Source organism: Candoia aspera, chromosome 3 (genome assembly GCF_035149785.1).
Source record: "Candoia aspera isolate rCanAsp1 chromosome 3, rCanAsp1.hap2, whole genome shotgun sequence".
NCBI classification, from domain to species: domain Eukaryota; kingdom Metazoa; phylum Chordata; class Lepidosauria; order Squamata; family Boidae; genus Candoia; species Candoia aspera.
This window is the reverse complement of record NC_086155.1, coordinates 157,224,248-157,247,957: the sequence shown is the minus strand read 5'-3', so window position 1 is coordinate 157,247,957 and position 23,710 is coordinate 157,224,248. Positions and strand designations below refer to the sequence as shown.

The window sequence follows — 23,710 nt, the reverse complement described above, 5'->3', positions numbered from 1 at the left end:
TTATTGTTTGTCTCATGTTAATCCCTGCTTCTCTGGGTGTTGGCTGCTGGAGGGGATGTGTTCTGGTCTTTTTGTTTCCTTCTTAGCTTTTTCATTGTCTCTTTTGAATGGTGTGTAAGTACAACATTCTGAATTTGACTTTACTTGTAGCATTTCTACCCCACATTTCAGCCAGAAAGGCTCTAGAAAGCTCCCATTCCCTGCATGGCTTCTTGATCAATAAAAAGAGACAACTCCAGCCTTCATTAAAGTTTTCTTACTCTCTCAACATCCTAGTCCTTCCTCTTACTATGCTGCTCTATAAAAATGGTTCATATTACATACCTGAATCATCTGCTAGCCTGCTGACTCTTTCCAATACAGCAATACAATCTTTCTCATCATCACTCACTTCTTTCAAAGTATCCAACAAACTTCGAGCCACCATTTGCCTAGAGCATGAAAAAGGAAGCTTATTGTAATTTCACTGCATGTTACATTGCAAGAAATTTATCTACCCCAATTTTTTTAAAAAAATCAAACATTTATAGATTGCCACCTGCTAAACATTTCAGTGTGATCTGCAATCTCATTTCTATCCTGGCCCTCTATATTCAAGTAAGTACATATTTCCTATCTTGTTCAAGCCTTCATAACAAATCTGAATTTAAGCTGACAAAGTATGGTAATGTTTTTGAACTAGATGTGCCTAGATGCCTTGGATTTCATCTCCTATAATTCACAGTCAACATGCCCATAGAAAACTAAAATCCAAGACTTCTGGAGTGAACAATCTGGGAACAGCTGTTCATGATCTGCCAAAAGGTTCACGGCTATTATTGCATATGATCCAGCTTTCTCTTCCTAAAAATTTTGAATGCAGCACACCAGAGCCAGAATGATGTATTGGTTAAGGTGTGCTAGGAACTGGGAGACCCAGGTTCTAGTACACCCTCAGCCATGGAAACTCACTGGATTGCTTTGGACTAATCACCTCTCTCAGCCCAACCCACTTCACATGGCTATTGTTGGAGGAAAAAATGGGAGGAGGATATGCTAGGCATGCTGCCTGGAGATCCTGGATGAAAAGGTGGGATATAAATTTAACAAATAGATAAATAAATAAACAAGGTCTGCTACTAACAGTATTACAACTGACCTGAATGAAGTAAGATATGTAGCATTATAACACAACAAAACAGAGAAAATACTAGCGCACTATTATTCTTCTGCTTACGAACAGTACATGTAAAAGTGTTCAGAACCTTCAGCTCAGAATTCATTACAGTAATTATGATCACTTTTATCATACATGCATATTTCAATATCAGATAGATAGCTATGAGCATTGCAGTTCCCCTTCTTTAATCATGTATTTTAAAAAGTATTTGAGCTATTGCGAAAATTTAGTTTTTCTGTGGCCATAGTAAAGGATTCTAATATATATCTTTTTATAAAATATTGTAACAGCCCTTAAAAAGGACATGCAATCCATAAAATACAAAAAGGCAGACTTGTGTATATATTGATATTTAATGTTCAGAATGATATAAAGAAGGATTAAATTTTGTCTTACACACATAAACACACACACACACATATAAATTTTAAATGGCGCAATAAAATATTTACTCTGTTCCTTAGGCTATATACCATACCTATTAAAAATATTCTCGCTTGCAGCGTACTTGTCCAATCTTCCCAAAGGCGTCAACATTTCATCTTGTGAGACAAAGTCCAGGGCTGAAGGTATAATAATCACATCAGATTCTGAGCTGTAGTCATCCACACCAACTATCAGAGAATCAGAAATATTTCTTATAATCACATTTTTATATTTTAAAACAGATGGATACCTAAAGTCTTATGCAATATTTCTTAAAACCTAATCTACTTTCACAATGGTTTCCCTTTCAAAAGAGGTTTTTGTGCAATGCTGCAACGACTTTTGAAATTTACACTTAGTTGCTTTACCCGGAAAAAATATGCTCATTTATTTCACCAAATAAATTACTTTTTAAATGGAAGGATCCTGCTATTTTAGAGAAACTGAGAACACAACAAAGGAGGCAGAGAAAAAAATTTTCTGTCTTCCTTTTGAACAGGGAATTATTACATTCAGGTTCATTTTCCTTTCATGTAAATACTGAACTTCATTCTAAAAAAACGTTCTCCAATATCTCAAATTTCAAATACTTCATAAAATTACAGAAATCATATAATCTTTCCATAAGGAAATATAAAAGCTAACTTTCAAAGGACTCTTTAGTCAAATGACAGTCTTCATTTATAATTCATGTCATACTGAATAAAAAAATCTACAGTGTCAATCTGTGTACATAAATATGTAAGAGCCACTAGACTGGTAGAAGATTCCAAAGGCTGGAATTTCAGCTTCATATTTAAACCAAAGCACTGCTTATATGCAAATGTATTTTTAAAAAAACCATATGACTTCCTTTATACATGAAAAATTATTGAGGAAATCTATGAAAGCATCAGCTACTGTGAAGCTCCATGCTTTACATAATAGATGTCATTGCTGTAGATATACTGGTGTTCTATAGGAAATGTGTAAAACAAAGATAATATACCAATATTTTAAACATTCTTTCAAACATGGTGAAAAATTCGAAAAAGTCTAGGGCTCACATTTTCAATATGTTATGAGAAAACATTAGCATAATATCAGTGAATCCACTGTAAAAATGTATGCTTTAAAATATGAAAGTATAATTAGATGCCTCAGTAAGAACACCAAATTTCCATGTAAAACCAGTTTTATCAACAAAATTAATCAATTCCTTTAAAATATTTTAAGGCTTATGGTCTTTCAAAGGAATAAAATAATAAAAATAATAAAACACATGAACTATAAGCAGTTAATAAAAAGACAAGATAAGTGGGGTTTTAAAGATCTTGTGCAGAAATATTTCTCAGAATCTATTTAGCTGAACAATAATAAAATCATATCTTATCAAAAAAGTTTCCAAATTGCCAATATCAGCTGGGCTAAACTTTTAATGTTAAAAGAAGACCTCAAAAGGCTCTTTGGGTTTATTTAAAATTCTAATTTGGCATTTATTTACATTTTGATTATCCATCGGGAAAATGGTTAAGGTTAAATGTGATATTTCATTTATAGTGTTCCAATAATGAAATATCAAATCTACACACTATGACAAGATTCATACACCCTAAGTCAAAGCCAAATAAACCATATTATAACTCAGGCAATTATGTTTTACTAATGAAAACACACTTAAAATAAACCATAGAATAAGTGAACCAAGCATGATATGCTTGACCAAGAATATATAATCAAGAATAAACTTGAAAGCTTCGTCAGAAAATGAGAAAATAATAACAAAGTATTCAGTGCTAAGCTGCACTAGGAGACTCAACAGCCAGTTGTACTGGCTTCAAGTGATAGGCCTTGATGTCTAACATGTGAGGAGGGCACAGGGTTGAAGATACTAGAGCTAAAGAAGTGAGGGTGGTGCAAGGCGCAAGCTAAGGAGAAATAGATAAAGCAACATGAACTGAACGGGGGACACAGGATCAGAGGGGCAAATTTTGGATAAGTGAGCAGATACTGTATAGTTATAAGGGCAGCTGGCAGAAACAGTCAAAGCATAAGATTATCAGAGTATGAACCAGAATTTTAGCTGAGGCATTAAAGGCATTTTTATACCACTGTATAAAGGTCCAACTTGCAAACTGACTGAATGTGAGAAGCAAAAATAATAATAATGAGAGATTAAAACAGGGTGATTAGCAACATCTTCACCCTAGGAAGAAAAGTAAATAGTTCTTTCTGTTTTGAGTATATCTGAGTTTCAAGCAGCAGTAAGATGTTCAAAGATTTATAAACAGGAAACTGCAGTATATGGGGTGGGGTGGGGGGGAAGAAGCCTGAGTTACAAAGGCAGAGTAAATCAGAGTCTCACCATATACTGTAAGTGGTAAAGAAAATGACAGTATCTGATAGTTAAGCTAGAAAAAAAGTATAAACCTAGACTGCCCTTAGATCAAGGCTACATTTAGTCTAAGCCACTCATACAGTCCTCAAGAATTCAATTCACCTCCTGCAAAAATTAACAGTATTATCCACACAATCTTTTGGAGAAAAACTGAATCAGCCATCATAGCACATGTAATCTATTTCTATTTAAATCTGTATCCTATGGGCTAAAAATTATAAAAAAGGAAGAATTATTCCCCCCCCCCAGTTTTACATTGGTAAATCATCCCATTCAACAGTTAGGCTATGCAGATTATTTAACCAGAAGCATTGCTTCTTTCTGCGTGAACCTGCTGTAGTCACTAAAAAACACAGCACGAAATTCCTAGCCCTTCCAGGATTTTCTGGACATCTGCGTATGAGCACAGAAGACAGTACTACTGCACCTTCACAACACAGACCCCAAGAGGGACTGTGTTTGCAAGCAAAGGGCCTCATCAAATAGGCTGCACAGAGCTCCTGTGTAATCCTTAATGCAGTGTGTAAAAAGCATAAAATCTTTGCTCATTAAATAAAAAGAAATGTCCTACTGGATCAGATCAAAGGCCTCTTTGGTTCCACATTCTGTTTCCCACAGTGGCTAACAGGTATGGGGAGAGTCTTTAAGCATGATATCAGCAGTCCTCTCTTCCTATTCCCTGGATTCTGGTAATAAAAGATTACAATTTCTAATACTGTATAGAGCACTGATAACCTTATCTCCATACAGATGTACCTTTATACTATTCTTTCTCAAAGCACAGAAAAGAGTTAAGTAATAGTAAGGAAAATAAATTAAAAGCATGAGATGAGAGAAAAAGAAATATATCTTAAAACTAGTTTACACAGAGTAAACAGCTGCGATCCTCATTATTTGCAAGGACACCATTCCTCATTTCTACCACATCAATACATCAATTCATACATTTCTCCATGAGTATTCCCAATCCCTTTTGAAGCATAAACTGATGGCTGACATCACATCTTTAGGAAACCAATTCCATAGTGAAGCATTATTTATGTGCTATGTGAAGCATTATTTCTTCTTGTCAGTTATGGATTACCCACCATTCAATAACCTCAGTTTCTAGAATGAGAAAAAAATTGTCCATAACTGCGTAACTATCATACTCCCACTTAATCTTCCTGAGCTAAAAAGCAAAAACATTGCCAGCTTCAGTTGCAATGATAAGCCAGAATTCTGAATTACGAGTTAATTAGCAGTGTGCTGCTATATACTGTCACTGCTTCTTGCCAATGGACAGCAATCTATGGGGGCTCTTTGCTGCATCAGATGACCCAGCAACTCTGGCAAAGAACAAATCATGGCAATGAGTTTTAAAGAATACTGATATCATTCCAACTGAAGTCTGCCACTGAAATCTAAGTTTATAGGGAAGTAGTTCCAGTACTGGATCACTTCATTTGTATTCTTCCACACCGGTTCCTACTCTACAATATAATTTGGTAAGAGAGGGGATCAACATTGTACAGAGTATTCCAAATGTAGTCATACCACAATTGTTAAAGGTAAGGATACTATTTATTTTCAATCTCTTTCCAAAAATGGAATTTGCTTTTACAGCTGTCACACATTATGCCAACATTTTCACTAAGTAGGAATCCCAAGGTATCTCTCCAAATCTAGTGATGTATAAAATTATGGTTATTTGCTTTGATGTGCATTATTTTAAAACTGTGGGTTACAACCAACACTAAGCAAGCATATTTGCACAGTGGGGCTTCCTGTTGCTCTCTGGGACAGATACAGAGGGCTATTAGGAAGAACATCACCCATTAACCGAATGACACCTTTTTATACACACTGAGCAGTGTTTGCGATACTGTTGACTAATTCCCTCAGTTCTAAGAGATTCTTCAGAGTTCTTCACAATCCCTTGTTTTCTAAGTTAATGCCTAATGCCTTTACCAGACACGGTGGCGCTGCGGGTTAAACCGCTGAGCTGCTGAGCTTGCCAATCAGAAGGTCAGCGGTTCAAATCCGTGTGACGGGGTGAGCTCCCGTTGCTAGTCCTAGCTCCTGCCAACCTAGCAGTTCGAAAACATGCAAATGTGAGTAGAATAATAGGTACCGCTTCGGCAGGCAGGTAACGGCGTTCCGTGTAGTCATGCCGGCCACATGACCACGGAACTGTCTACGGACAAGCGCCGGCTCTTCGGCTTTGAAACAGAGATGAGCACCGTCCCGTAGAGTTGGACACGACTGGACTTAATGTCAAGGGAAACCTTTACCTTTACCAGATCGCTAGTAATGACTGAGCTCTACCTTTGACTGGTCCATCCCATTAATATGGAGGGAAATTTTGCAATACAAGAAATGTTTCTTTTTGAAACTTTACAGAGCTTCCATGTTTCTGCTTCTTAAAAAATAAAGAATTAATTTATACCCAGTGTATCTCACAATGTTAGGTCTTCTTTGAGTTAACTTGATTCCTGGTGAAACCGTCTATGCTTTTTCTTGGCAACAATACAGAAATGGTATTTCTTTCTGGGCTATTTCTTTGAGAAGTGATTTGCAATTGCCTTCTTCCCAGTCAATTCTATAAAGATGTGGAATCCTGGTGGTCTTCTATTGAAGCACTAAGTAGGTCCCATTCTGTTTAGCCTTTTCAGGGTCATACCAGATCAACCAAGTACTGCCAGCTTCTGTGATTTTAAAGTACTTCCAATAATATTAATGAAAACAAATTCTAAATAAAACTTTGAATTTGTTTAAATTTGTATTTTAAATTACAGTAAGTCCTCATTTAAGTTTTTTATTTCAACTCAGTAATTTTGGGCTATTGTAAAAAAGGCCTTTTCAGATATTAATGCTGCATATAAAAATTAATGTGACTTCACTTATTTTTAATAAACAAAACTTAGCTAAGTCTTTTAACTCATGGTAAACTCATGATAAAAGAAATTAACTTACATCAGTGAGTGGGACATCATTACGTTTTAAACATGAGGCCATTTTTACCTGATTCTTTGAGATTTATAGATTCTTTGAGATTTATATCTATACAGAATATGAGAAAACCTGGCATCAGCTTCTCAGTTTCTACATATAAATCACAACTAAAGCTAAGAAATATTCTATGGAAAACTGAAGTGAACATATCAGTCTGTGTTTCATTCCTGTTAATATCTCCCACATCATTCTACACCTTTTATCATAGTTTGTTTTTGTTTTGGTACATAACTTCCTATAAAAATGTTGAGCCAAGAAGCATTGTACAGTAAAACTAAAACATTCCAAGATTATATGACTATTTGTGCCATGACTAATTCTGTTTTTACAGACTGCACCATTTCACTTGAAATGTGGTCCAATTTCTCCAGTGTCCCTATTATAAAATCACGAACGTATGCGCAATATTTTTCCGCATGCCTCCAAACTTCAGCCTATGGATGTAGTCCAGCACATTGTACAATACAGTACAGTATACAGTTAGCACAGTATATAGTTCTTAGATGTGTGTGTTTATTTAATGCATTCTCCTCTCCCCTGTCATTTCAGGATAGGAAAACAAAATGAGAAATGAGAGAATACTCATTAAATTATCTTTAAGCTTGCTACAAAATATCAGCATCAGTTCTTCTAAACCCGAATAACTGTCATGAGTAATGATGGCGAGCAGGAAGGGGCTCCCATCCAGGGTGGAAAACGCATGCGTAGTACTGAGGAATTAAGCAGCCATTCAAAGAGACACAGATCAGGCCCGCCTTAGCTTTTGGCGTTTATATGTCTGGGTTTTTCCCACGCTTATTCAGTTTGTTAGGATTCTGTTTATGTAGCAGTAATAAACACTAGAGAACTACTCCTCGTCTCAGTGTGCGTCTCACTGTTAGGACAATAACTGCTTTATAGAATTTTTAAACATTTTTGAAAATTCAGTTATAGACATAAAAATCTTGCCAAGTATCCGCTATTTCCAAAATAGTGGTTGAGTCTGATTCTTTCAGGTATATGCCATCAGTGGGATCCGCTTCAGCCATTTTGATTACACTACCAATCTAGCAAGGATTCTCTTAATATAGTCTCCTTGCAAGAGGAGTGTTTGTAGCATGTCAGAAAAAGCATTTCCATTATTGTATTCTTTTTGAGTGAACAATGGGAAGATGAAATTCCCAATATTAACTCTTTTCATACAGATAAGTATTCCAGTTGTCTCCACATGCTTTTTTATACTTCAGCTCTACAGAATAGATGTAAATCAGCTTTCTGTTACTGACTTAATGATAGATGCGTCACAATGGGGCCTCTAATGCAAGATTAGGGCTTTCTTGCATTATAATAAATTGCTAACAGTCTTCCCCGTCTATGTTTATAAAAATTGATAAAATATTTAAGTCTGTCTTGAAGCAAAAGGGAACACGCAAATTAATAAAGTACTTCTTTTAAGAAAAAATGATCATTTCATAAAATTATCATTTTGAAAGTTACAATACCAATCTGACTGAAACTATTAAAAGTTGTTAAGTAACTTTTTCAAGGGACTTTTCACAAAGCTGTAAATATTAATGCAGCAATTCAGGCATATTTTAATTAGCATATTATTATCCAGAATGTTTTTTCAGGTTTGCAGTTTATTTCAATACCTGATTTAAACTACTAATTTTCTGTTCAACTATTTCAGTTTAATACTTTGAATACAGGAACAGCTTTTGAGATATTTATATAGTATAACATATTACACTGCATACTTTTAAGGTTATTAAGTAGATAAGATGAATCTGATGCAAGTTCAGTTAAAGTACTGGAAATTTTCACACCACTATGTTAAACAGTAATTATTTCGTGACAATGATTCATAATTTTATAGTGATGAAAGCATGAAATAAAATAAGAAAGAATTATATGTGTCTTTTACTGAATGGTTTCTGATTACAGTTTCAGGAAAAACCATACATAAAATGCTGAGATTCTATTATATTGCTGCAATATGTCTGAAGGTCTTATCTACATTCATCTTTGCATATGTTCCATCATGACATGGTTCTAAGCTTTCTGGAAAAATCTAGCTGAGTATTGCTGGAGATATATTGCTGAACTAGACTGAACTTTTGGGCTACAGAGGGATCAGCTTTAAAATTGGAAGTCATTCAAGAGGCAGCATAGCTATTTACATAAATAACATTGAAAATACTTTAATTAAATCATTCAGTATCAGTTAAAGGAGAATCAAGACAATAGTCCACAAGAGTTCAAGACTAGATTTTGATTAAAACAGAATATGAGTTTTATGACTGTAGAGATAATGGGAAAATGCTAAACAAGGATTATAAAAAACACAGAAAAGCTTAACTATTTAAAAAGTTTTTAATACAAAAAAATGTAGTTGTAGTTTCCAAATTCAAATATTCTTTCAAAAATAGCTATGTTTTTAGCATTTGAGTATTGGCAAGTGAATGCAACACATCTACTGCAATTTGACATGCTATTACATTCAATTTGACATGCATATTACATCCCTGGGGAAGGTAATGGCAACCCACCCCGGTATTCTTGCCGTGAAAACTAAATGGATCAGTACAACCAGAGATATGTCGGTATACCATCGGAAGATGAGACCCCCAGGTTGGAAGATGGTCAAAATGCTACTGGGGAGGAACAGAGGATGAGTTCAACTAGCCCCAGACGTGATGACGCAGCTAGCTCAAAGCCGAAAGGACGGCTAGCAGCCGACGGTGCTGGTGGTGAACGGCGAATCCGATGTTCTAAGGATCAACGTACCACTGGAACCTGGAATGTAAGATCTATGAGCCAGGGCAAATTGGATGTGGCTATTGGTGAGATGTCAAGATTAAAGATAGACATTTTGGGCGTCAGTGAACTGAAATGGACTGGAATGGGCCACTTCACATCAAATGACCACCAGATCTACTACTGTGGACAAGAGGCCCACAGAAGAAATGGAGTAGCCTTCATAATTAATAGTAAAGTGGCTAAAGCAGTGCTTGGATACAATCCAAAAAACGATAGAATGATCTCAATTTGAATTCAGGGCAAGCCATCTAACATCACAGTGATCCAAATATACGCCCCAACCACAGATGCTGAAGAAGCTGAAGTACAGCAGTTCTATGAGGAACTGCAGCACCTACTGGACAACACGCCTAAAAGAGATGTTATTTTCATCACGGGAGACTGGAATGCTAAGGTGGGCAGTCAAATGACACCTGGAATTACAGGTAAGCATGGCCTGGGAGAACAAAACGAAGCAGGACATAGGCTGATAGAAATTTCCTAAGACAACTCACTCTGCATAACAAACACTCCCTTCCAACAACCTAAGAGATGGCTTTATACATGGACTTCACCAGATGGACAACACCGAAATCAGATTGACTACATCCTTTGCAGCCAAAGGTGGCGGACATCTATACAGTCGGTAAAAACAAGACCTAGAGCTGACTGTAGTTCAGATCACGAACTTCTTCTTGCACAATTTAGGATCAGACTAAAGAGATTAGGGAAGACCCACAGATCAGCTAGATATGAGCTCACTAATATCCCTAAGGAATATGCAGTGGAGGTGAAGAATAGATTTAAGGGACTGGACTTAGTAGATAGGGTACCAGAAGAACTATGGACAGAAGTTTGCAACAGTGTTCAGGAGGTGGCAACAAAATACATCCCAAAGAAAGAGAAAACCAAGAAGGCAAAATGGCTGTCTGCTGAGACACTAGAAGTAGCCCAAGAAAGAAGGAAAGCAAAAGGCAACAGTGATAGGGGGAGATATGCCCAATTAAATGCAAAATTCCAGAGGTTAGCCAGAAGAGAGGGAATTATTTTTAAACAAGCAACGCGTGGAAGTGGAAGAAGACAATAGAATAGGAAGGACAAGAGACCTCTTCCAGAAAATTAGAAACATTGGAGGTAAATTCCAGGCCAAAATGGGTATGATCAAAAACAAAGATGGCAAGGACCTAACAGAAGAAGAGATCAAGAAAAGGTGGCAGGAATATACAGAAGACCTGTATAGGAAGGATAACAATATCGGGGATAGTTTGACGGTGTGGTCAGTGAGCTAGAGCCAGACATCCTGAAGAGTGAGGTTGAATGGGCCTTAAGAAGCATTGCTAATAACAAGGCAGCAGGAGATGACGGCATCCCAGTTGAACTGTTCAAAATCTTGCAAGATGATGCTGTCAAGGTAATGCATGCTATATGCCAGCAAATTTGGAAAACACAAGAATGGCCATCAGACTGGAAAAAATCAACTTATATCCCCATACCAAAAAAGGGGAACACTAAAGAATGTTCAAACTATCGAACAGTGGCACTCATTTCACATGCCAGTAAGGTAATGCTCAAGATCCTGCAAGGTAGACTTCAGCAATTCACGGAGCGAGAATTGCCAGATGTACAAGCTGGGTTTAGAAAAGGCAGAGGAACTAGGGACCAAATTGCCAATATCCGCTGGATAATGGAAAAAGCCAGGGAGTTTCAGAAAAACATCGATTTCTGTTTTATTGACTATTCTAAAGCCTTTGACTGTGTGGACCATAACAAATTGTGGCAAGTTCTTAGTGGTATGGGGATACCAAGTCATCTTGTCTGCCTCCTGAAGAATCTGTATAACGACCAAGTAGCAACAGTAAGAACAGACCACGGAACAACGGACTGGTTTAAGATTGGGAAAGGAGTACGGCAGGGCTGTATACTCTCACCCTACCTATTCAACTTGTATGCAGAACACATCATGCGACAAGCTGGCCTTGAGGAATCCAAGGCTGGAGTTAAAATCGCTGGAAGAAACATTAACAATCTCAGATATGCAGATGATACCACTTTGATGGCTGAAAGCAAAGAGGAACTGAGGAGCCTTATGATGAAGGTGAAAGAAGAAAGTGCCAAAGCTGGCTTGCAGCTAAACCTGAAAAAAACCAAGATTATGGCAACCAGCTTGATTGATAACTGGCAAATAGAGGGAGAAAATGTAGAAGCAGTGGAAGACTTTGTATTTCTAGGTGCGAAGATTACTGCAGATGCTGAATGCAGATGCTGAATGCAGTCAGGAAATCAGAAGATGCTTAATCCTTGGGAGAAGAGCAATGACAAATCTCGATAAAATAGTTAAGAGCAGAGACATCACACTGACAACAAAGGTCCGCATAGTTAAAGCAATGGTGTTCCCCGTAGTAACATATGGCTGCGAGAGCTGGACCATAAGGAAGGCTGAGAGAAGGAAGATCGATGCTTTTGAACTGTGGTGTTGGAGGAAAATTCTGAGAGTGCCTTGGACTGCAAGGAGATCAAACCAGTCCATCCTCCAGGAAATAAAGCCAGACTGCTCACTTGAGGGAATGATATTCAAGGCAAAACTGAAATACTTTGGCCACATAATGAGAAGACAGGACACCCTGGAGAAGATGCTGATGCTAGGGAGAGTGGAGGGCAAAAGGAAGAGGGGCTGACCAAGGGCAAGGTGGATGGATGATATTCTAGAGGTGACAGACTCGTCCCTGGGGGAGCTGGGGGTGTTGACGACCGACAGAAAGCTCTGGCGTGGGCTGGTCCATGAAGTCACGAAGAGTCGGAAGCGACTAAACGAATAAACAACAAAAATTACATTCAAAATGCCAATTCTATTAACCTTGAAATTCAACTATTCCATTCAACTGCAGGAGTCTAGCATATTTCTTTTCAATGTGTTCCTTAACGATGAATGAACTGCATGCTTCCAATCTATCAACCCCTAATAATTTGGACTGGAAACACGGTAAGCAACTTTAGAATTGTCCAAGACAGACAATACAATTGTCAGTATCCAAACTGCTCAAGTACATATAGTACATAAGTATTTATAACCTATTTACAGGTAATAAGTTAATCTCCTTCCTGTCTTTATAACTACTATACAAAATCAGGAACTTCGTAAATACTATACAGCTATTCATCTGACAAATGTCAAATTCATCTGAATGATCAGGAAAGTTAATAAAATTAATGTACTTTGTCTCTGTAAAAAGTATAATAATGGAAAACATGACCTATCATTTTAATGTTCCAGTGGTTCCAGAACCCCAAGGGCAGATGCATTCATTAAAAAGAGTGCTCTGTAAAATGCTCTGTAATATTTTGACATAGTTAAAATGATAAAGATAGCAGACTGGTTCCCAGAAGAGGTCAGCTTTCAGGATTTAAAGTTTTTTATATATTCTGTCTAAATTAGACATTCTGCATCCAAAATATGTTATCTCATAATCTCTCTATTCCTCTCGCAGCCAATGTAAAAACTCTGGTAAAAGGCCATATGACTGCAGTTTCCTTAGAATGGCTGTTATCTAGCTTTGTCTGAAATTTATTGGCAATTGTTAATAAAGCCAGCCAAAATTAAAGTGCCCTTGATAGTTGTGATTATTAATGGAAGAATAGGGAGTGGAAAGAGGGCCCTCAAAAATTTGAATGGCACTCTCTTGAGTATGACACACTGGCATATACCCCCAAGTCCAATTAGACACCATACAGCAATTGGGCCACTGTTTTTGCCTGAAATAATTTTACAGTACAAAGTCCCAAATGAAAAAGTTAAGAATAGCTGAGCCTTCTTCCTTCCAATGCCTAGGAACACAAAAAGTTACAGATGGTCTGGAAAAAATATATACTATTCTCCCCCCTCGGAATGTTGTACTATGGCAGTTTACTGTATATCAGTTTATTTAAAGCACTCTTTTCCAAATCTAGTAATACAATTTAGTAACTTAATATCTTTCTTTATATGCAACATCTCATTATAATTCCTGAACTGTATTTATCTGCTAAATATTTTTGAAACACAGTGGTATTATGGAAGAGTAAAAAAATAAGACTGAGATGTGTGTATTTGAAATGAAAGCCAAAAGAACTAAACTGTGAATTGAAAATAATTTTTCCAACTTGGAGTACTTACTGCTTAAAGCCTATACACTCTTTATATATATTGCGTAAGCCTACAGCTATTGATGTTAAGAGTAGTGTATGCATTAATTACAAGAACCTGAATCTATCGCAAGAATAATTTTGCACCCTTTACTTAAACATGTCTCAACAATGTCGACTCTTAAGAAATTTCTTTTGCTATTGATCATATAAAGCAGCATCCAGTTGCTTGCTAAATAATAAAAACAGCTTTTTTCCTATTCTATGGAACTTGGATAATTAAAATCTATGGGGTGTGTGCATATGTATATGCACACGTGTGTACATATTAATGCAGCTACATATCTATATACACAAAACTAAACTACCTTACGCAAACATAGGTGATGTTAATTTAGAGTATGAGTGACTATTATTTGTACCCCACAGAACTTTCTTCTATGAAATAAAATACAAAATATATAGCAAAGGAAATCTTAATGGGTGCAGCTTCTTTACCACCATAGATTAACCTATTGCATTCATTTACTAAGATGCTTTTCAAATCATAATAAAGCAATTTTGTTTTCCACTTCTTTTGGAAGTGGCTGTGCTAAATTGTAGTAAACAAATTTTATTTTGTCCTCTCCATTTTCTCACAAAGAAGTTATTTATCCGCTTAAAACACTGAGAGTTCAAAACTATTTGATATAGTATATAGTTTTATACTATAGTTTACATTTAGTGTTATGCTTCTAACACACTCTATACTAGGTCTTACCCTATCAGAGTGTTAAGTTTAGTCTTATTTTTGTATGTATATTAGTCTTTGGAGCACAACAATAACATTTTGATTTGACCTCATTTTCATCAGTTTCTGCAGATACATTTCCAAATTTGCTCCCCAGTCTACTACAATAAATTTCTGGAGTCCACAGGGGTGTGTGTGTGTGCGCACACATGCATGTCAAGAATGTGTTCCACCAACAGAACAGTATCCATCATTAGAACGTCTTCTTGGGATATATCCCAAAATATATCTGTCTAGGGTTATAACTTTAGTGACCTTGCCAAACAAAAATATTTTGAAAAAAGCCACTTTAAAAATGGCACAGTATGACACAAATAATAAGTCTGAAACTCAACTATTTAAGGAGTCAGAAAAGCTTCCTAGAGTAAATTATCAGGGCCTTTTAAAGTTGAAATGTTACTTTCTCTTCATTTGGATAATAAAACTGAAGCATAAACTTCTCCTTGTCCCACTTAGTACTGTAAAATAAAAACATCCTTTCTTCCATGTATGAGCTGAACAACTACAGAACAAATGACTTCTACAGAGAGACATCCTAGTTAGAAATAAGTAATTTAATTTTATTGCTACAAGCCATAAATGTAGATGCTAAGAAAACCACCAGGCTCCTGGAATCTTCATCAGAGAACAAAAATGGTGTCTTGATTTTTTTTTTCTAGGTCATCTAGAAAGATGACCTATCATGTTGAAGCTTTATCTATGAATTAAAGTGTGGAAGTTAAGGATTTTAAAATATTATGCAGCAGATTTACATCTTAGCCTTCCCAAAACTGCTATCAAACAAAGTATTACCTGTTTTAGTAAAAAACTTGTACATAAACTTTACATTTTTGTCATGGATTTGTGAACATAAAGCTAAAATATCAGAGGAATTTATTATTTATGTAGTTTAATGGTAAAATAATATTGAATTCTAGATTAAAATATCCACCAACCAGTGTATTCTTGGAGATTAACTTAAAACATGAAATTCAACTTGCTGGCACTTATGGCCAGGTTAAGGCTCTACCTCTATCCATAAAGCTGAGTACAGATTAGGTATTTTGATTACCCTTTCCCTGTAGGGAGGGCCAAGACAGCTGCACTACTCCAGGAACACACAGGGTACAATGTTCAGGATATAAGAACAAGAAATAAAGCATTCTCAGTTGAAGAACTTTGGCACAAAGTGGACTCTTACAGGAAATGAAGCTAATATGGAATTCAAACACTCATTGTAAGATATTCCTCTTTGATAAAATTTTCCCACTGTATCCCTAATAATCAAGAAAGTAAAGGCATGAAAGCTCATACAACAAGTGCCACTTTCATGGGTTAGCAAAAGGGAGAGAGAAAACAACCCAATGAATATTAATGTGAATTCAGCTGTACAAGATGAATGCTAAAACATTTTGTTTACAATTAGAAAGCAACTTTACTTTCCCCTAAAATTGCCCTTACAAATTAGAAACTTTGCAAGATAACTTGTTTTATACAGTAATTCAGTCTAAGAGTTAATGGCCAGGAAATGCTTATATACAATGTATGTCTCCAGGCAGATGGCATTAGAATCACTCAAAAAAGATTTTATAAAGAACCGTATCAAACTGTTTTACATCCTTATTGGTGATTGATAGATAGATGATAGATATAAAAGTACAATCACTTTGGAATTTTTTCACTGTTATTATTTATAGTTCACTTTTCCATTACATCAGGGATCTCCAACAAAGTGCCTCTGGAGGCTAATATACTGTATCTATGCTTGCCAACCCCTGCACCTTTCATCCATTAAAACAATTTAAAAGCTTCTTTTCTTAAACAAAATAAAAGAAACTGATGTGCTGCACAGCAAATCATTATATTCCACATTTCCATATCCAAGAATCCTTTGCATTCCCTACAGGCAATCTTAGAGGGGGGAAAATGATAAGTGCCTACAACGTCTACTTTTTTAAATAAATGTCCACACTTGCCCAGAAAAAAATACAGGCAAACTGAGGGGATTATAATGAGTACCTGATGAACTACACAGGGTATCATAGGCCATCTTGCTGTTTTGTCTTCTGAGATTTCATTTTTGATTAGCCAGATTCAAAATGGTAGACAGTGCATCAATGGACAAGCCCTCCTGCATGGCAGCCATTTTTTAAAGCTTCCATATCATGGTATCAAAATGCTGAATGTGCAAATTGACTCAAAAAAGTTCAGGCCTCTGAGTCATAACATAATTTACAGACCTCTGAAACCTGATCATCATCATCATCATATATGTTGTATTGTGACTCCCAGAATTCCCTACCAGCATGAGTCCTAGCTCAGAATTATATGAGCTGTAGCCCAACGTATCGTGAAAATAATAGGGTGGAGAAGGCTACAATCAAAGTTGCTGCATGGACTGTTAGCACATTTGCTTCTTTTTAAAAGACACTCACACCTTACCAATAATTAACAGAATATGTCAAATTACAAACAGTGCAAATACAATCTATTCCAAACACAAATAAGTATACTAATTTTTAGGTAAATATATGTCTTGTATAAATATAGTAGTCATTCCAACTGGCAGCAAGTCTGAGAGAGAGATCCCTTCTGTCTCCTTAGCCAATTGCAGACCCATCACCAAATCTGTTTAATAGAAATTAACTCGCATTTTGTCTAAAACAGAAGGAGCAAAATATAATGCAATGCAAATAAATACCTATTTGCACTGCTGGACTTCCCACTCCTACCATCCCTGTACAGCCCCAGCTTTCCACCCACTCCAAATCTGTTAGTAAGGTTCCTGTATCTCTCCAGAGTAGATTCTGGGGACATGAAGAATCACTTCTGTCCTGGTGTGCTAGAAGCAGCTATTCTATCCAGAAGACTGTTTAGCTGAATATTATTCAAGGTCAAAGACACTGCCACATTTAAAAAAATTATTTACAGGAAGTAAAATATTCCTCACTGCATCAAGTTACCCAAAAATGAATACAGATAACCTCAGTCAATGGATAAATTAAACATGAAAACATTACAACCGGTAAGAAAATTAATTCCTGAATTTCCATATTAAACCAACTTCAGTGGCAGAAAATAAAAAACTCCCTTCAAAGAAAATATTTAAGCCTTATTTATCTCCTAATAGTAAGATACCATTGTTAAACTTGGAAGCACCACATGACCTAAATCACATTCATCAAAAGACTAGCAGCCACTCTACTAACACAACCAACCCATCCAATTCGTAGCATTCCCCATTTTCAGTTCATGGCCTCCAGGGAAGACAAGAAAGTAAAGACACCCACAGATAACTTCGCAAGCCATACACCTAAATGCCTGAAAATGGGAAAACCAGCCAGGACAGCTGAGCGTGGCTACTTCCTCCCACAATGCAACTTGGGCCGCCCCCACGATTTCAAACCCTTGATTCACGGAAGCAAAATTAAAGAGGTTTAGGAGGGCGCCGTCCTACTCTGCCCCTCCCGTATTTCATCGAAGGCACAAACCGCGCTTGAAAAGGGATGGGTTCCCTCTCCCCATTTCATTCAAGCCTCGGGGTACCCTGAGTTTCCGGGTGAGAAGGAAGTGGGACCGCCCCCGGCCCTCCCTAGTTAGCAGCAGGGCTGGGAGGGCGCTTCCATGTGCAAGGGGACGAAGAAGGGAGACGGCTGCTGCTGCTGTTGGGGATACTCACATCCGTCTATCTCCTCCTGAAGATCCTCCTGGAGCAGCGACAGATCTGGGCAGGCGGATTAAGACAAAACAAAAGACAACGTGAATTCTCGCCGAAGGACTCCGCGTGGCGCCGTCCCCCCACCCCCCGCCTCATTACGAGCTCTTTTCGCACCCCGAGCACACCTCGCCCTCGCCCCCTCCTCACATTCACACTCTGAGGGAAGAGAGAAGGAAGGGGGACGCCTCCCTCTGCCAACAAATCCCACAAGCCCTTCCTACCTCACTGTCACAGAGAAATGCGAGTGATCCACACACAAACTGATTTTTTTAAGGGAAAAAAACCCCTCACAAATCTCTTTCACCATAGTTGCTCCCGCACAGGCGCACACTCATGCACACGGGCGGAGAGGACCAGATACCCCACCCAAATTGGGGAGTTGCCCGGGGGTCTCTTTAAGGCGCGCTGCCTTTCCTTTTGGGACTTATTTGTTTCAAGGGAGGGGGCTCTCGCGCCGGGACGGTGGGGGTGGAAGGGAGGTGCTACCTACCCGCCATGTTCCTGCAAACCTCCCCGCCCGGTTCCAGGGGCTACATTTAACCGCAATGGCACCAAGACGCGAGGGCTGAGGGAAGGGACAGCTGGCTTGAGGCCTTTGGGCCCAGGCGCGTTTCCGGGCGTCCCCGGGAGAGTCTCACACCGAGCGAGCTAGCCAGAGAGGGAGGGGTCTGAGTCGGACACAAACGGCTGCCCCCGCCTCCGCCAGGGAGGGAAGCCAGGCAGGCAGGCAGGCGAGCCTGAAACAGACAAGCCGAACAGCTCAGCTTTTCACCTCTCCTCCTCCGACTGACTCACCGCAGCCTCGAGAGCCGCCTCGGCCGGGCGCAGCCCTGGAAGAGCGGTTTGGCCCAGACGGACAGGCCCAGCCGGAATCGGTAATGCGGAATGAATTGCTTTAGCTCGCTCGAAAAAAGCCACATGGCACGTTGGCGCGCCCCTCCCGGGGTCCAGCTTAGTCTTGGGAACGGCTTCCCTTGACTCGGACCCGATCTTGTCTCCCGCCCCCCCACTTCAAATTGGCCGAAAGACCTGAAATTTGAGATGTTTGTATCTCCGCCCTGGTGGGCAGTGGCACCGTTTCATAGTTACGCCTGAAGGTTGTTAGCTAGGTGTCCTTTATATGCTTTCTCTTTCTTGGAGCAAACGCTCTCGTCCTTCCTCCCTTGGTGAGCGGATGTTCTTGTGGCATTCTCCGGGTTGTCACTGGCTTCATCTTTCTCTTGAGGATACCTTTCACCCCTATCTAGGTTACCTTAGCAGCTTTTCATTATTTTGTACTACTTTCCTATGTAGAGTATTCTGCATTAAAGTTAACCAACAATAAACTGGAATGATAAAACTCAACTCACTATTTTAACTGTAGGTGACCCCGTTGGTTTATAAGATGGCAAATGGAGCTATTGAAGTCTGGCACAGCAATAAATAGATTAAACCATTATGATGTCATTCTATGAAGAACCACCTTCCAGAATTGGTGTCACAATACAGCAAATGCATGCTTTAGCTTATGATCTCTTGGCAATTTAAGAAATTGTACAAAAAAAATTAATTTGAAACTATGGTTTGGAATGCAAACTACTGTAGGAAGGAAACACATCCTAATAATAGGAATCCTTAGGCTCGTATACAAGCACACTGAGGTTTCAGAAAAAATGGTATTTTGACAGGAAAATAATAGCTGGCATAGCCTAACAGCTAAAAATATTGTTACATGAGAGATCCCTGGTTCAAATCTTAAAGGATCAAAGCATTCAGGCACCATCAGATGGCCATATTAAAGTGCTATTTCTCTGTCATTGAGCTGCAGAAAAGTTTGTTGGCATAAAATTTGCTGCTTCAGTTGCAGAGCTCTGTTCTGCCACAGTAATGAGTTGGTAACTATTGCTGTCCTTACTGTTTTAATGCAGAACACTTTAAGGAAAAAAGGTGGATTCCCCCACCATGCTTCATGTGCCAACAGGAAAATAACACCAATCACTCTAATATGAGGTGGGGCAGGGTTGGGTTAGTGTAGGCAGGTGCCTGGAATAGCATGCTTAGCTACCTATTAGATTGCCCAATTAATAAGTTGCAGACCCCAAAGTGCACTGTGCCTGTGTCAGGTTATTTCTCAACATGAGACTGGCATTCTTATGAAAGAGCTAAACCTGTGTCCAAAAATAGCTGGCAGATACTTTGGAGGCATGGAGGAGGGTTGGGGGTAAGCAGGAGAGAGTGATTAATAATGAGCAAGCTGGTAGTGCTGCAAGGGCATACCAGTGTTGGCAATGAGCAGCACCAGGAAGTGGACCAAAGTTATAAAAATAGTAAAAAGTACAGGCATACATATGTAGCAAAAAAGTCTAATGCATCCTGTGGTGGCAGAATCAGCCACAGACAGCTGGTAGAAACTGGCTGTCCCTTCCAGTTTCTATCAACCTTTGCAGCACAGGACTAGCCCTTTCTTAAGAAAGCATTACTTTTTTTAAACAGATTTAGTTCTTTTTCAACAGGGCATGAAACCCTTATTTAAAAAACAGGTTTAGCTCTCTTTAAAAAAGATGAAACTTGTTTTATAAGGAGGTTGCATTACTTGATAAGTGCACCAGAAAGCACCTGGCAGGCATCACTTGGGTAGATGCCTCTGTGAAGCCACAAACATGTTCTCCCCTTAGCCCATGACAAAATGACCATGGATGGTAATTCACAGAGACCAGAATGGAGGGGATGTGCCTTCAGAAGCTTAAATTGGCCAGTATGAGCTGGACAGACCCTACACCTGACTGTATCAGCAACCACATCATCAATGGAGAGTACTAGATTTGCCGTTTTCCCACTGGCAAAAAGTACATTGGGAGAAGAGAGAAAGCACCTCAGCTGTGACGTGGAAATGGGATGAAGGCAATGTTATGAATGGCATAAAGAAAATCAGTACTGAGATATGTTTGTCTTGCAGTTGTGGGACATAAGGATAAACCAAGGGTGGAGCTTAATGGAATTTTGAAGCTAACATGTAAAGAAAGGCTTATGCTATAGATCAGCCAATAGTCTCACCTGCCTCTAATCTATCATACAGTGACAGTAATATTGGATTACAATCTATAAAATGGAGATATTAATCTCGAATATAACAAAAAATATCTTAGTCTCAACAAGTGGCAACACTTGGCTGATCTCAGATAACTAAGCAGGATCAGTGCAGCTTAGTGTTTGCATGGGAGTCCTTAGCAAATTCCAAGACTAGAACGGCCTGAGAACTTGAAAGAAACATCCTGGAAGATGAAAGTAGCAGACCACTTCCATCATGATATGTAGATGTCTCCATGGACAGGAGTCAAGCTCAAGTGGTGTCTTTATATTATTCTAACTTTGAGGGAAAAAATACACAAAGTCACTTGTTTCTAGTGATTCTTGGATTCATGGCTGTACAGTTCATTAGATACAACATAATGTATATACAATTGTTTACCATTTGAGTTTCTTTAATGCACCAATCATAGCTTTTGTGTTAAAACATCCATCTGATAACAGCATTTCTTACATAGGTGTCTATTCCTAACCATGATGAGGCCAAAAGGATGAAACCTACATCATGATAGTGTGGTGCAAGTATGGTACAGAGTTTGTGCTGCAATGTACCTTCTTTCACTCCCCACCCCCGCCTTGGAAAAAGATGTTTCTTATAATTTTCCCTCGTTTAAACAACTTCTATCATTTATCAGTATAGCATAAAACATTAAATAATTAAATATTCAAGGGTGATAAAGGAGTCAACTTTTTCTCCTGACACTGTAAAGTCCCTGTATTCACAATAACTACAGCTACTGTGGCTAGTTAAGGCTCTCTAGTCCCCAAAAATGAAAACACAATTGTCTTTTTCTATGTATGGCTAACCCTCTCCATGTTGATTTCAGTAACTGAAATCTATGCTTATCTGACCACTGAGAATTTTTTCTTTCTCTGAATCTGTATACAGTATGAAAATACCTAATTGCTTACAAATATTAATAAAAAACAGATGTTCAACTATTGTTTCCTAGGAATATTTATACATTTGGAAAACATCCATATGATTTATATGGTAAGGCTTCCCAGAAGAAAGCCTTTCTATCTCTAGCAAGATAGAAATGCTTGAACTTTTGTTTTCTCATTTGAAGAAAGGGATCCATGTCTGTAAAACCATCTGAGCTGTCCAACACATTCTGAAGCTATAATTCAGATCTTCTGTATTTAGCTTTGTGCTGAGACCCCTAGTCTATTTTTTGTTGTTGAACAATTTACCGTATAACTGCTCTGTAGTACATTCGCTAATGAAATGTTTACTGTTTGAATAATCAGGAATGGAAAATAAAGCTAATAAAGGAGTTAGTTAAATACAGCTAAATACATCTGAAACAATAACAAAGACCCTCAACCTTCTGGTAAAGCTATCTGCTACTTCTCCTACAGTTTCTCTAACAGAAGGAAACCCCAGATTTATCTGGTGTAATCAGATATGGGTATGGTATATTAGACTTTCTGTATTATGATCTTACCATGGGCCATTTGCAAGGTTGTTCTATGTAGCAAGTAATCTGTAGTACCTATACTGGAGAAGAAGGGGGGATTTTGAGTTTAGGATAGGTATCACTAGAAACTACCTAGATTGTAATATTTTAAAGTGGAGCAAATGATTAAACTTCAAAAACTATATGATGAAAGTCTAAGAGCACTCTTGGATTAAAAAAATATAATTAAAACATTAATTAAGTTGGTCTGTCCTTATTTATTTAAAACATGTCTGCATGTTTGTATTCTTATATCAAGTATATGGCATGCAAATATAGTTAAAAACAGTTTAAAGTAAAGTGCTTTTTCGAAGCTGTGCCTGCCCACTGGATTAAGTTGGCCTGACTTTGCTCATTTTTTGGAAATTTTGAAGACCTGGCTATTTTCCCAGGCATGGGGGTTGTGAGACTAAATGAGCCCACACTGCTGGTATGTCATCTTCAGTTGGTTGTGGAATATATTCTTCATACTGTAGTTTTTAATTTTTGTCAGCCATCAAGAGTTGTATGCCAGCCATATAAATTGATTTAAATAAATACATAAATATGTAAAGTACAATATAAATAATAACATGTTACTATTTAAATAGTTAAAATCATGTAAAGGTTTAAGCTCATGCCCTTCCACTCCCAAACACGGGCTTGTTCACAAATCTCTCTAAACCATCAGAGAATTTATTAAAATTTATGTGAACTAGTTACTGTACTATGGCTTGTTCAATAGCCATGGTATTCTTTAATTTTTTTTATTTTTGCTTAATGCAGTACCACCGGCTGCAGACGCACTCAACATTCAGGTAAGGAAAATCTATGTGAAGAACAAGTGAACAGGGAAAGCAAACAG

At 37.9% G+C, this 23,710-nt stretch overlaps 1 protein-coding gene across 2 annotated transcripts in view; it reads right to left on the bottom strand.

Annotated features, from left to right (window-relative positions):
- The window catches only part of PPP4R1 (protein phosphatase 4 regulatory subunit 1), a 66,866-nt gene extending 47,802 nt beyond the window's left edge, over positions 1 to 19,064 (bottom strand). Inside the window, exons 1-4 of one of the 2 annotated variants that reach the window (XM_063299106.1) lie at positions 18,831 to 19,064; positions 18,302 to 18,346; positions 1,638 to 1,773; positions 325 to 431 (exon numbers count right to left, since the gene is read on the bottom strand). In XM_063299106.1, coding sequence (XP_063155176.1) covers positions 325 to 431; positions 1,638 to 1,773; positions 18,302 to 18,346; positions 18,831 to 18,837 — 295 coding nt within the window. In that variant the 5' untranslated portion in view covers positions 18,838 to 19,064. The remainder of the gene's footprint in view (positions 1 to 324; positions 432 to 1,637; positions 1,774 to 18,301; positions 18,347 to 18,830) is intronic. The other variant, XM_063299105.1, reaches the window with a different exon arrangement.
- Positions 19,065 to 23,710: the final 4,646 nt, after the last annotated feature.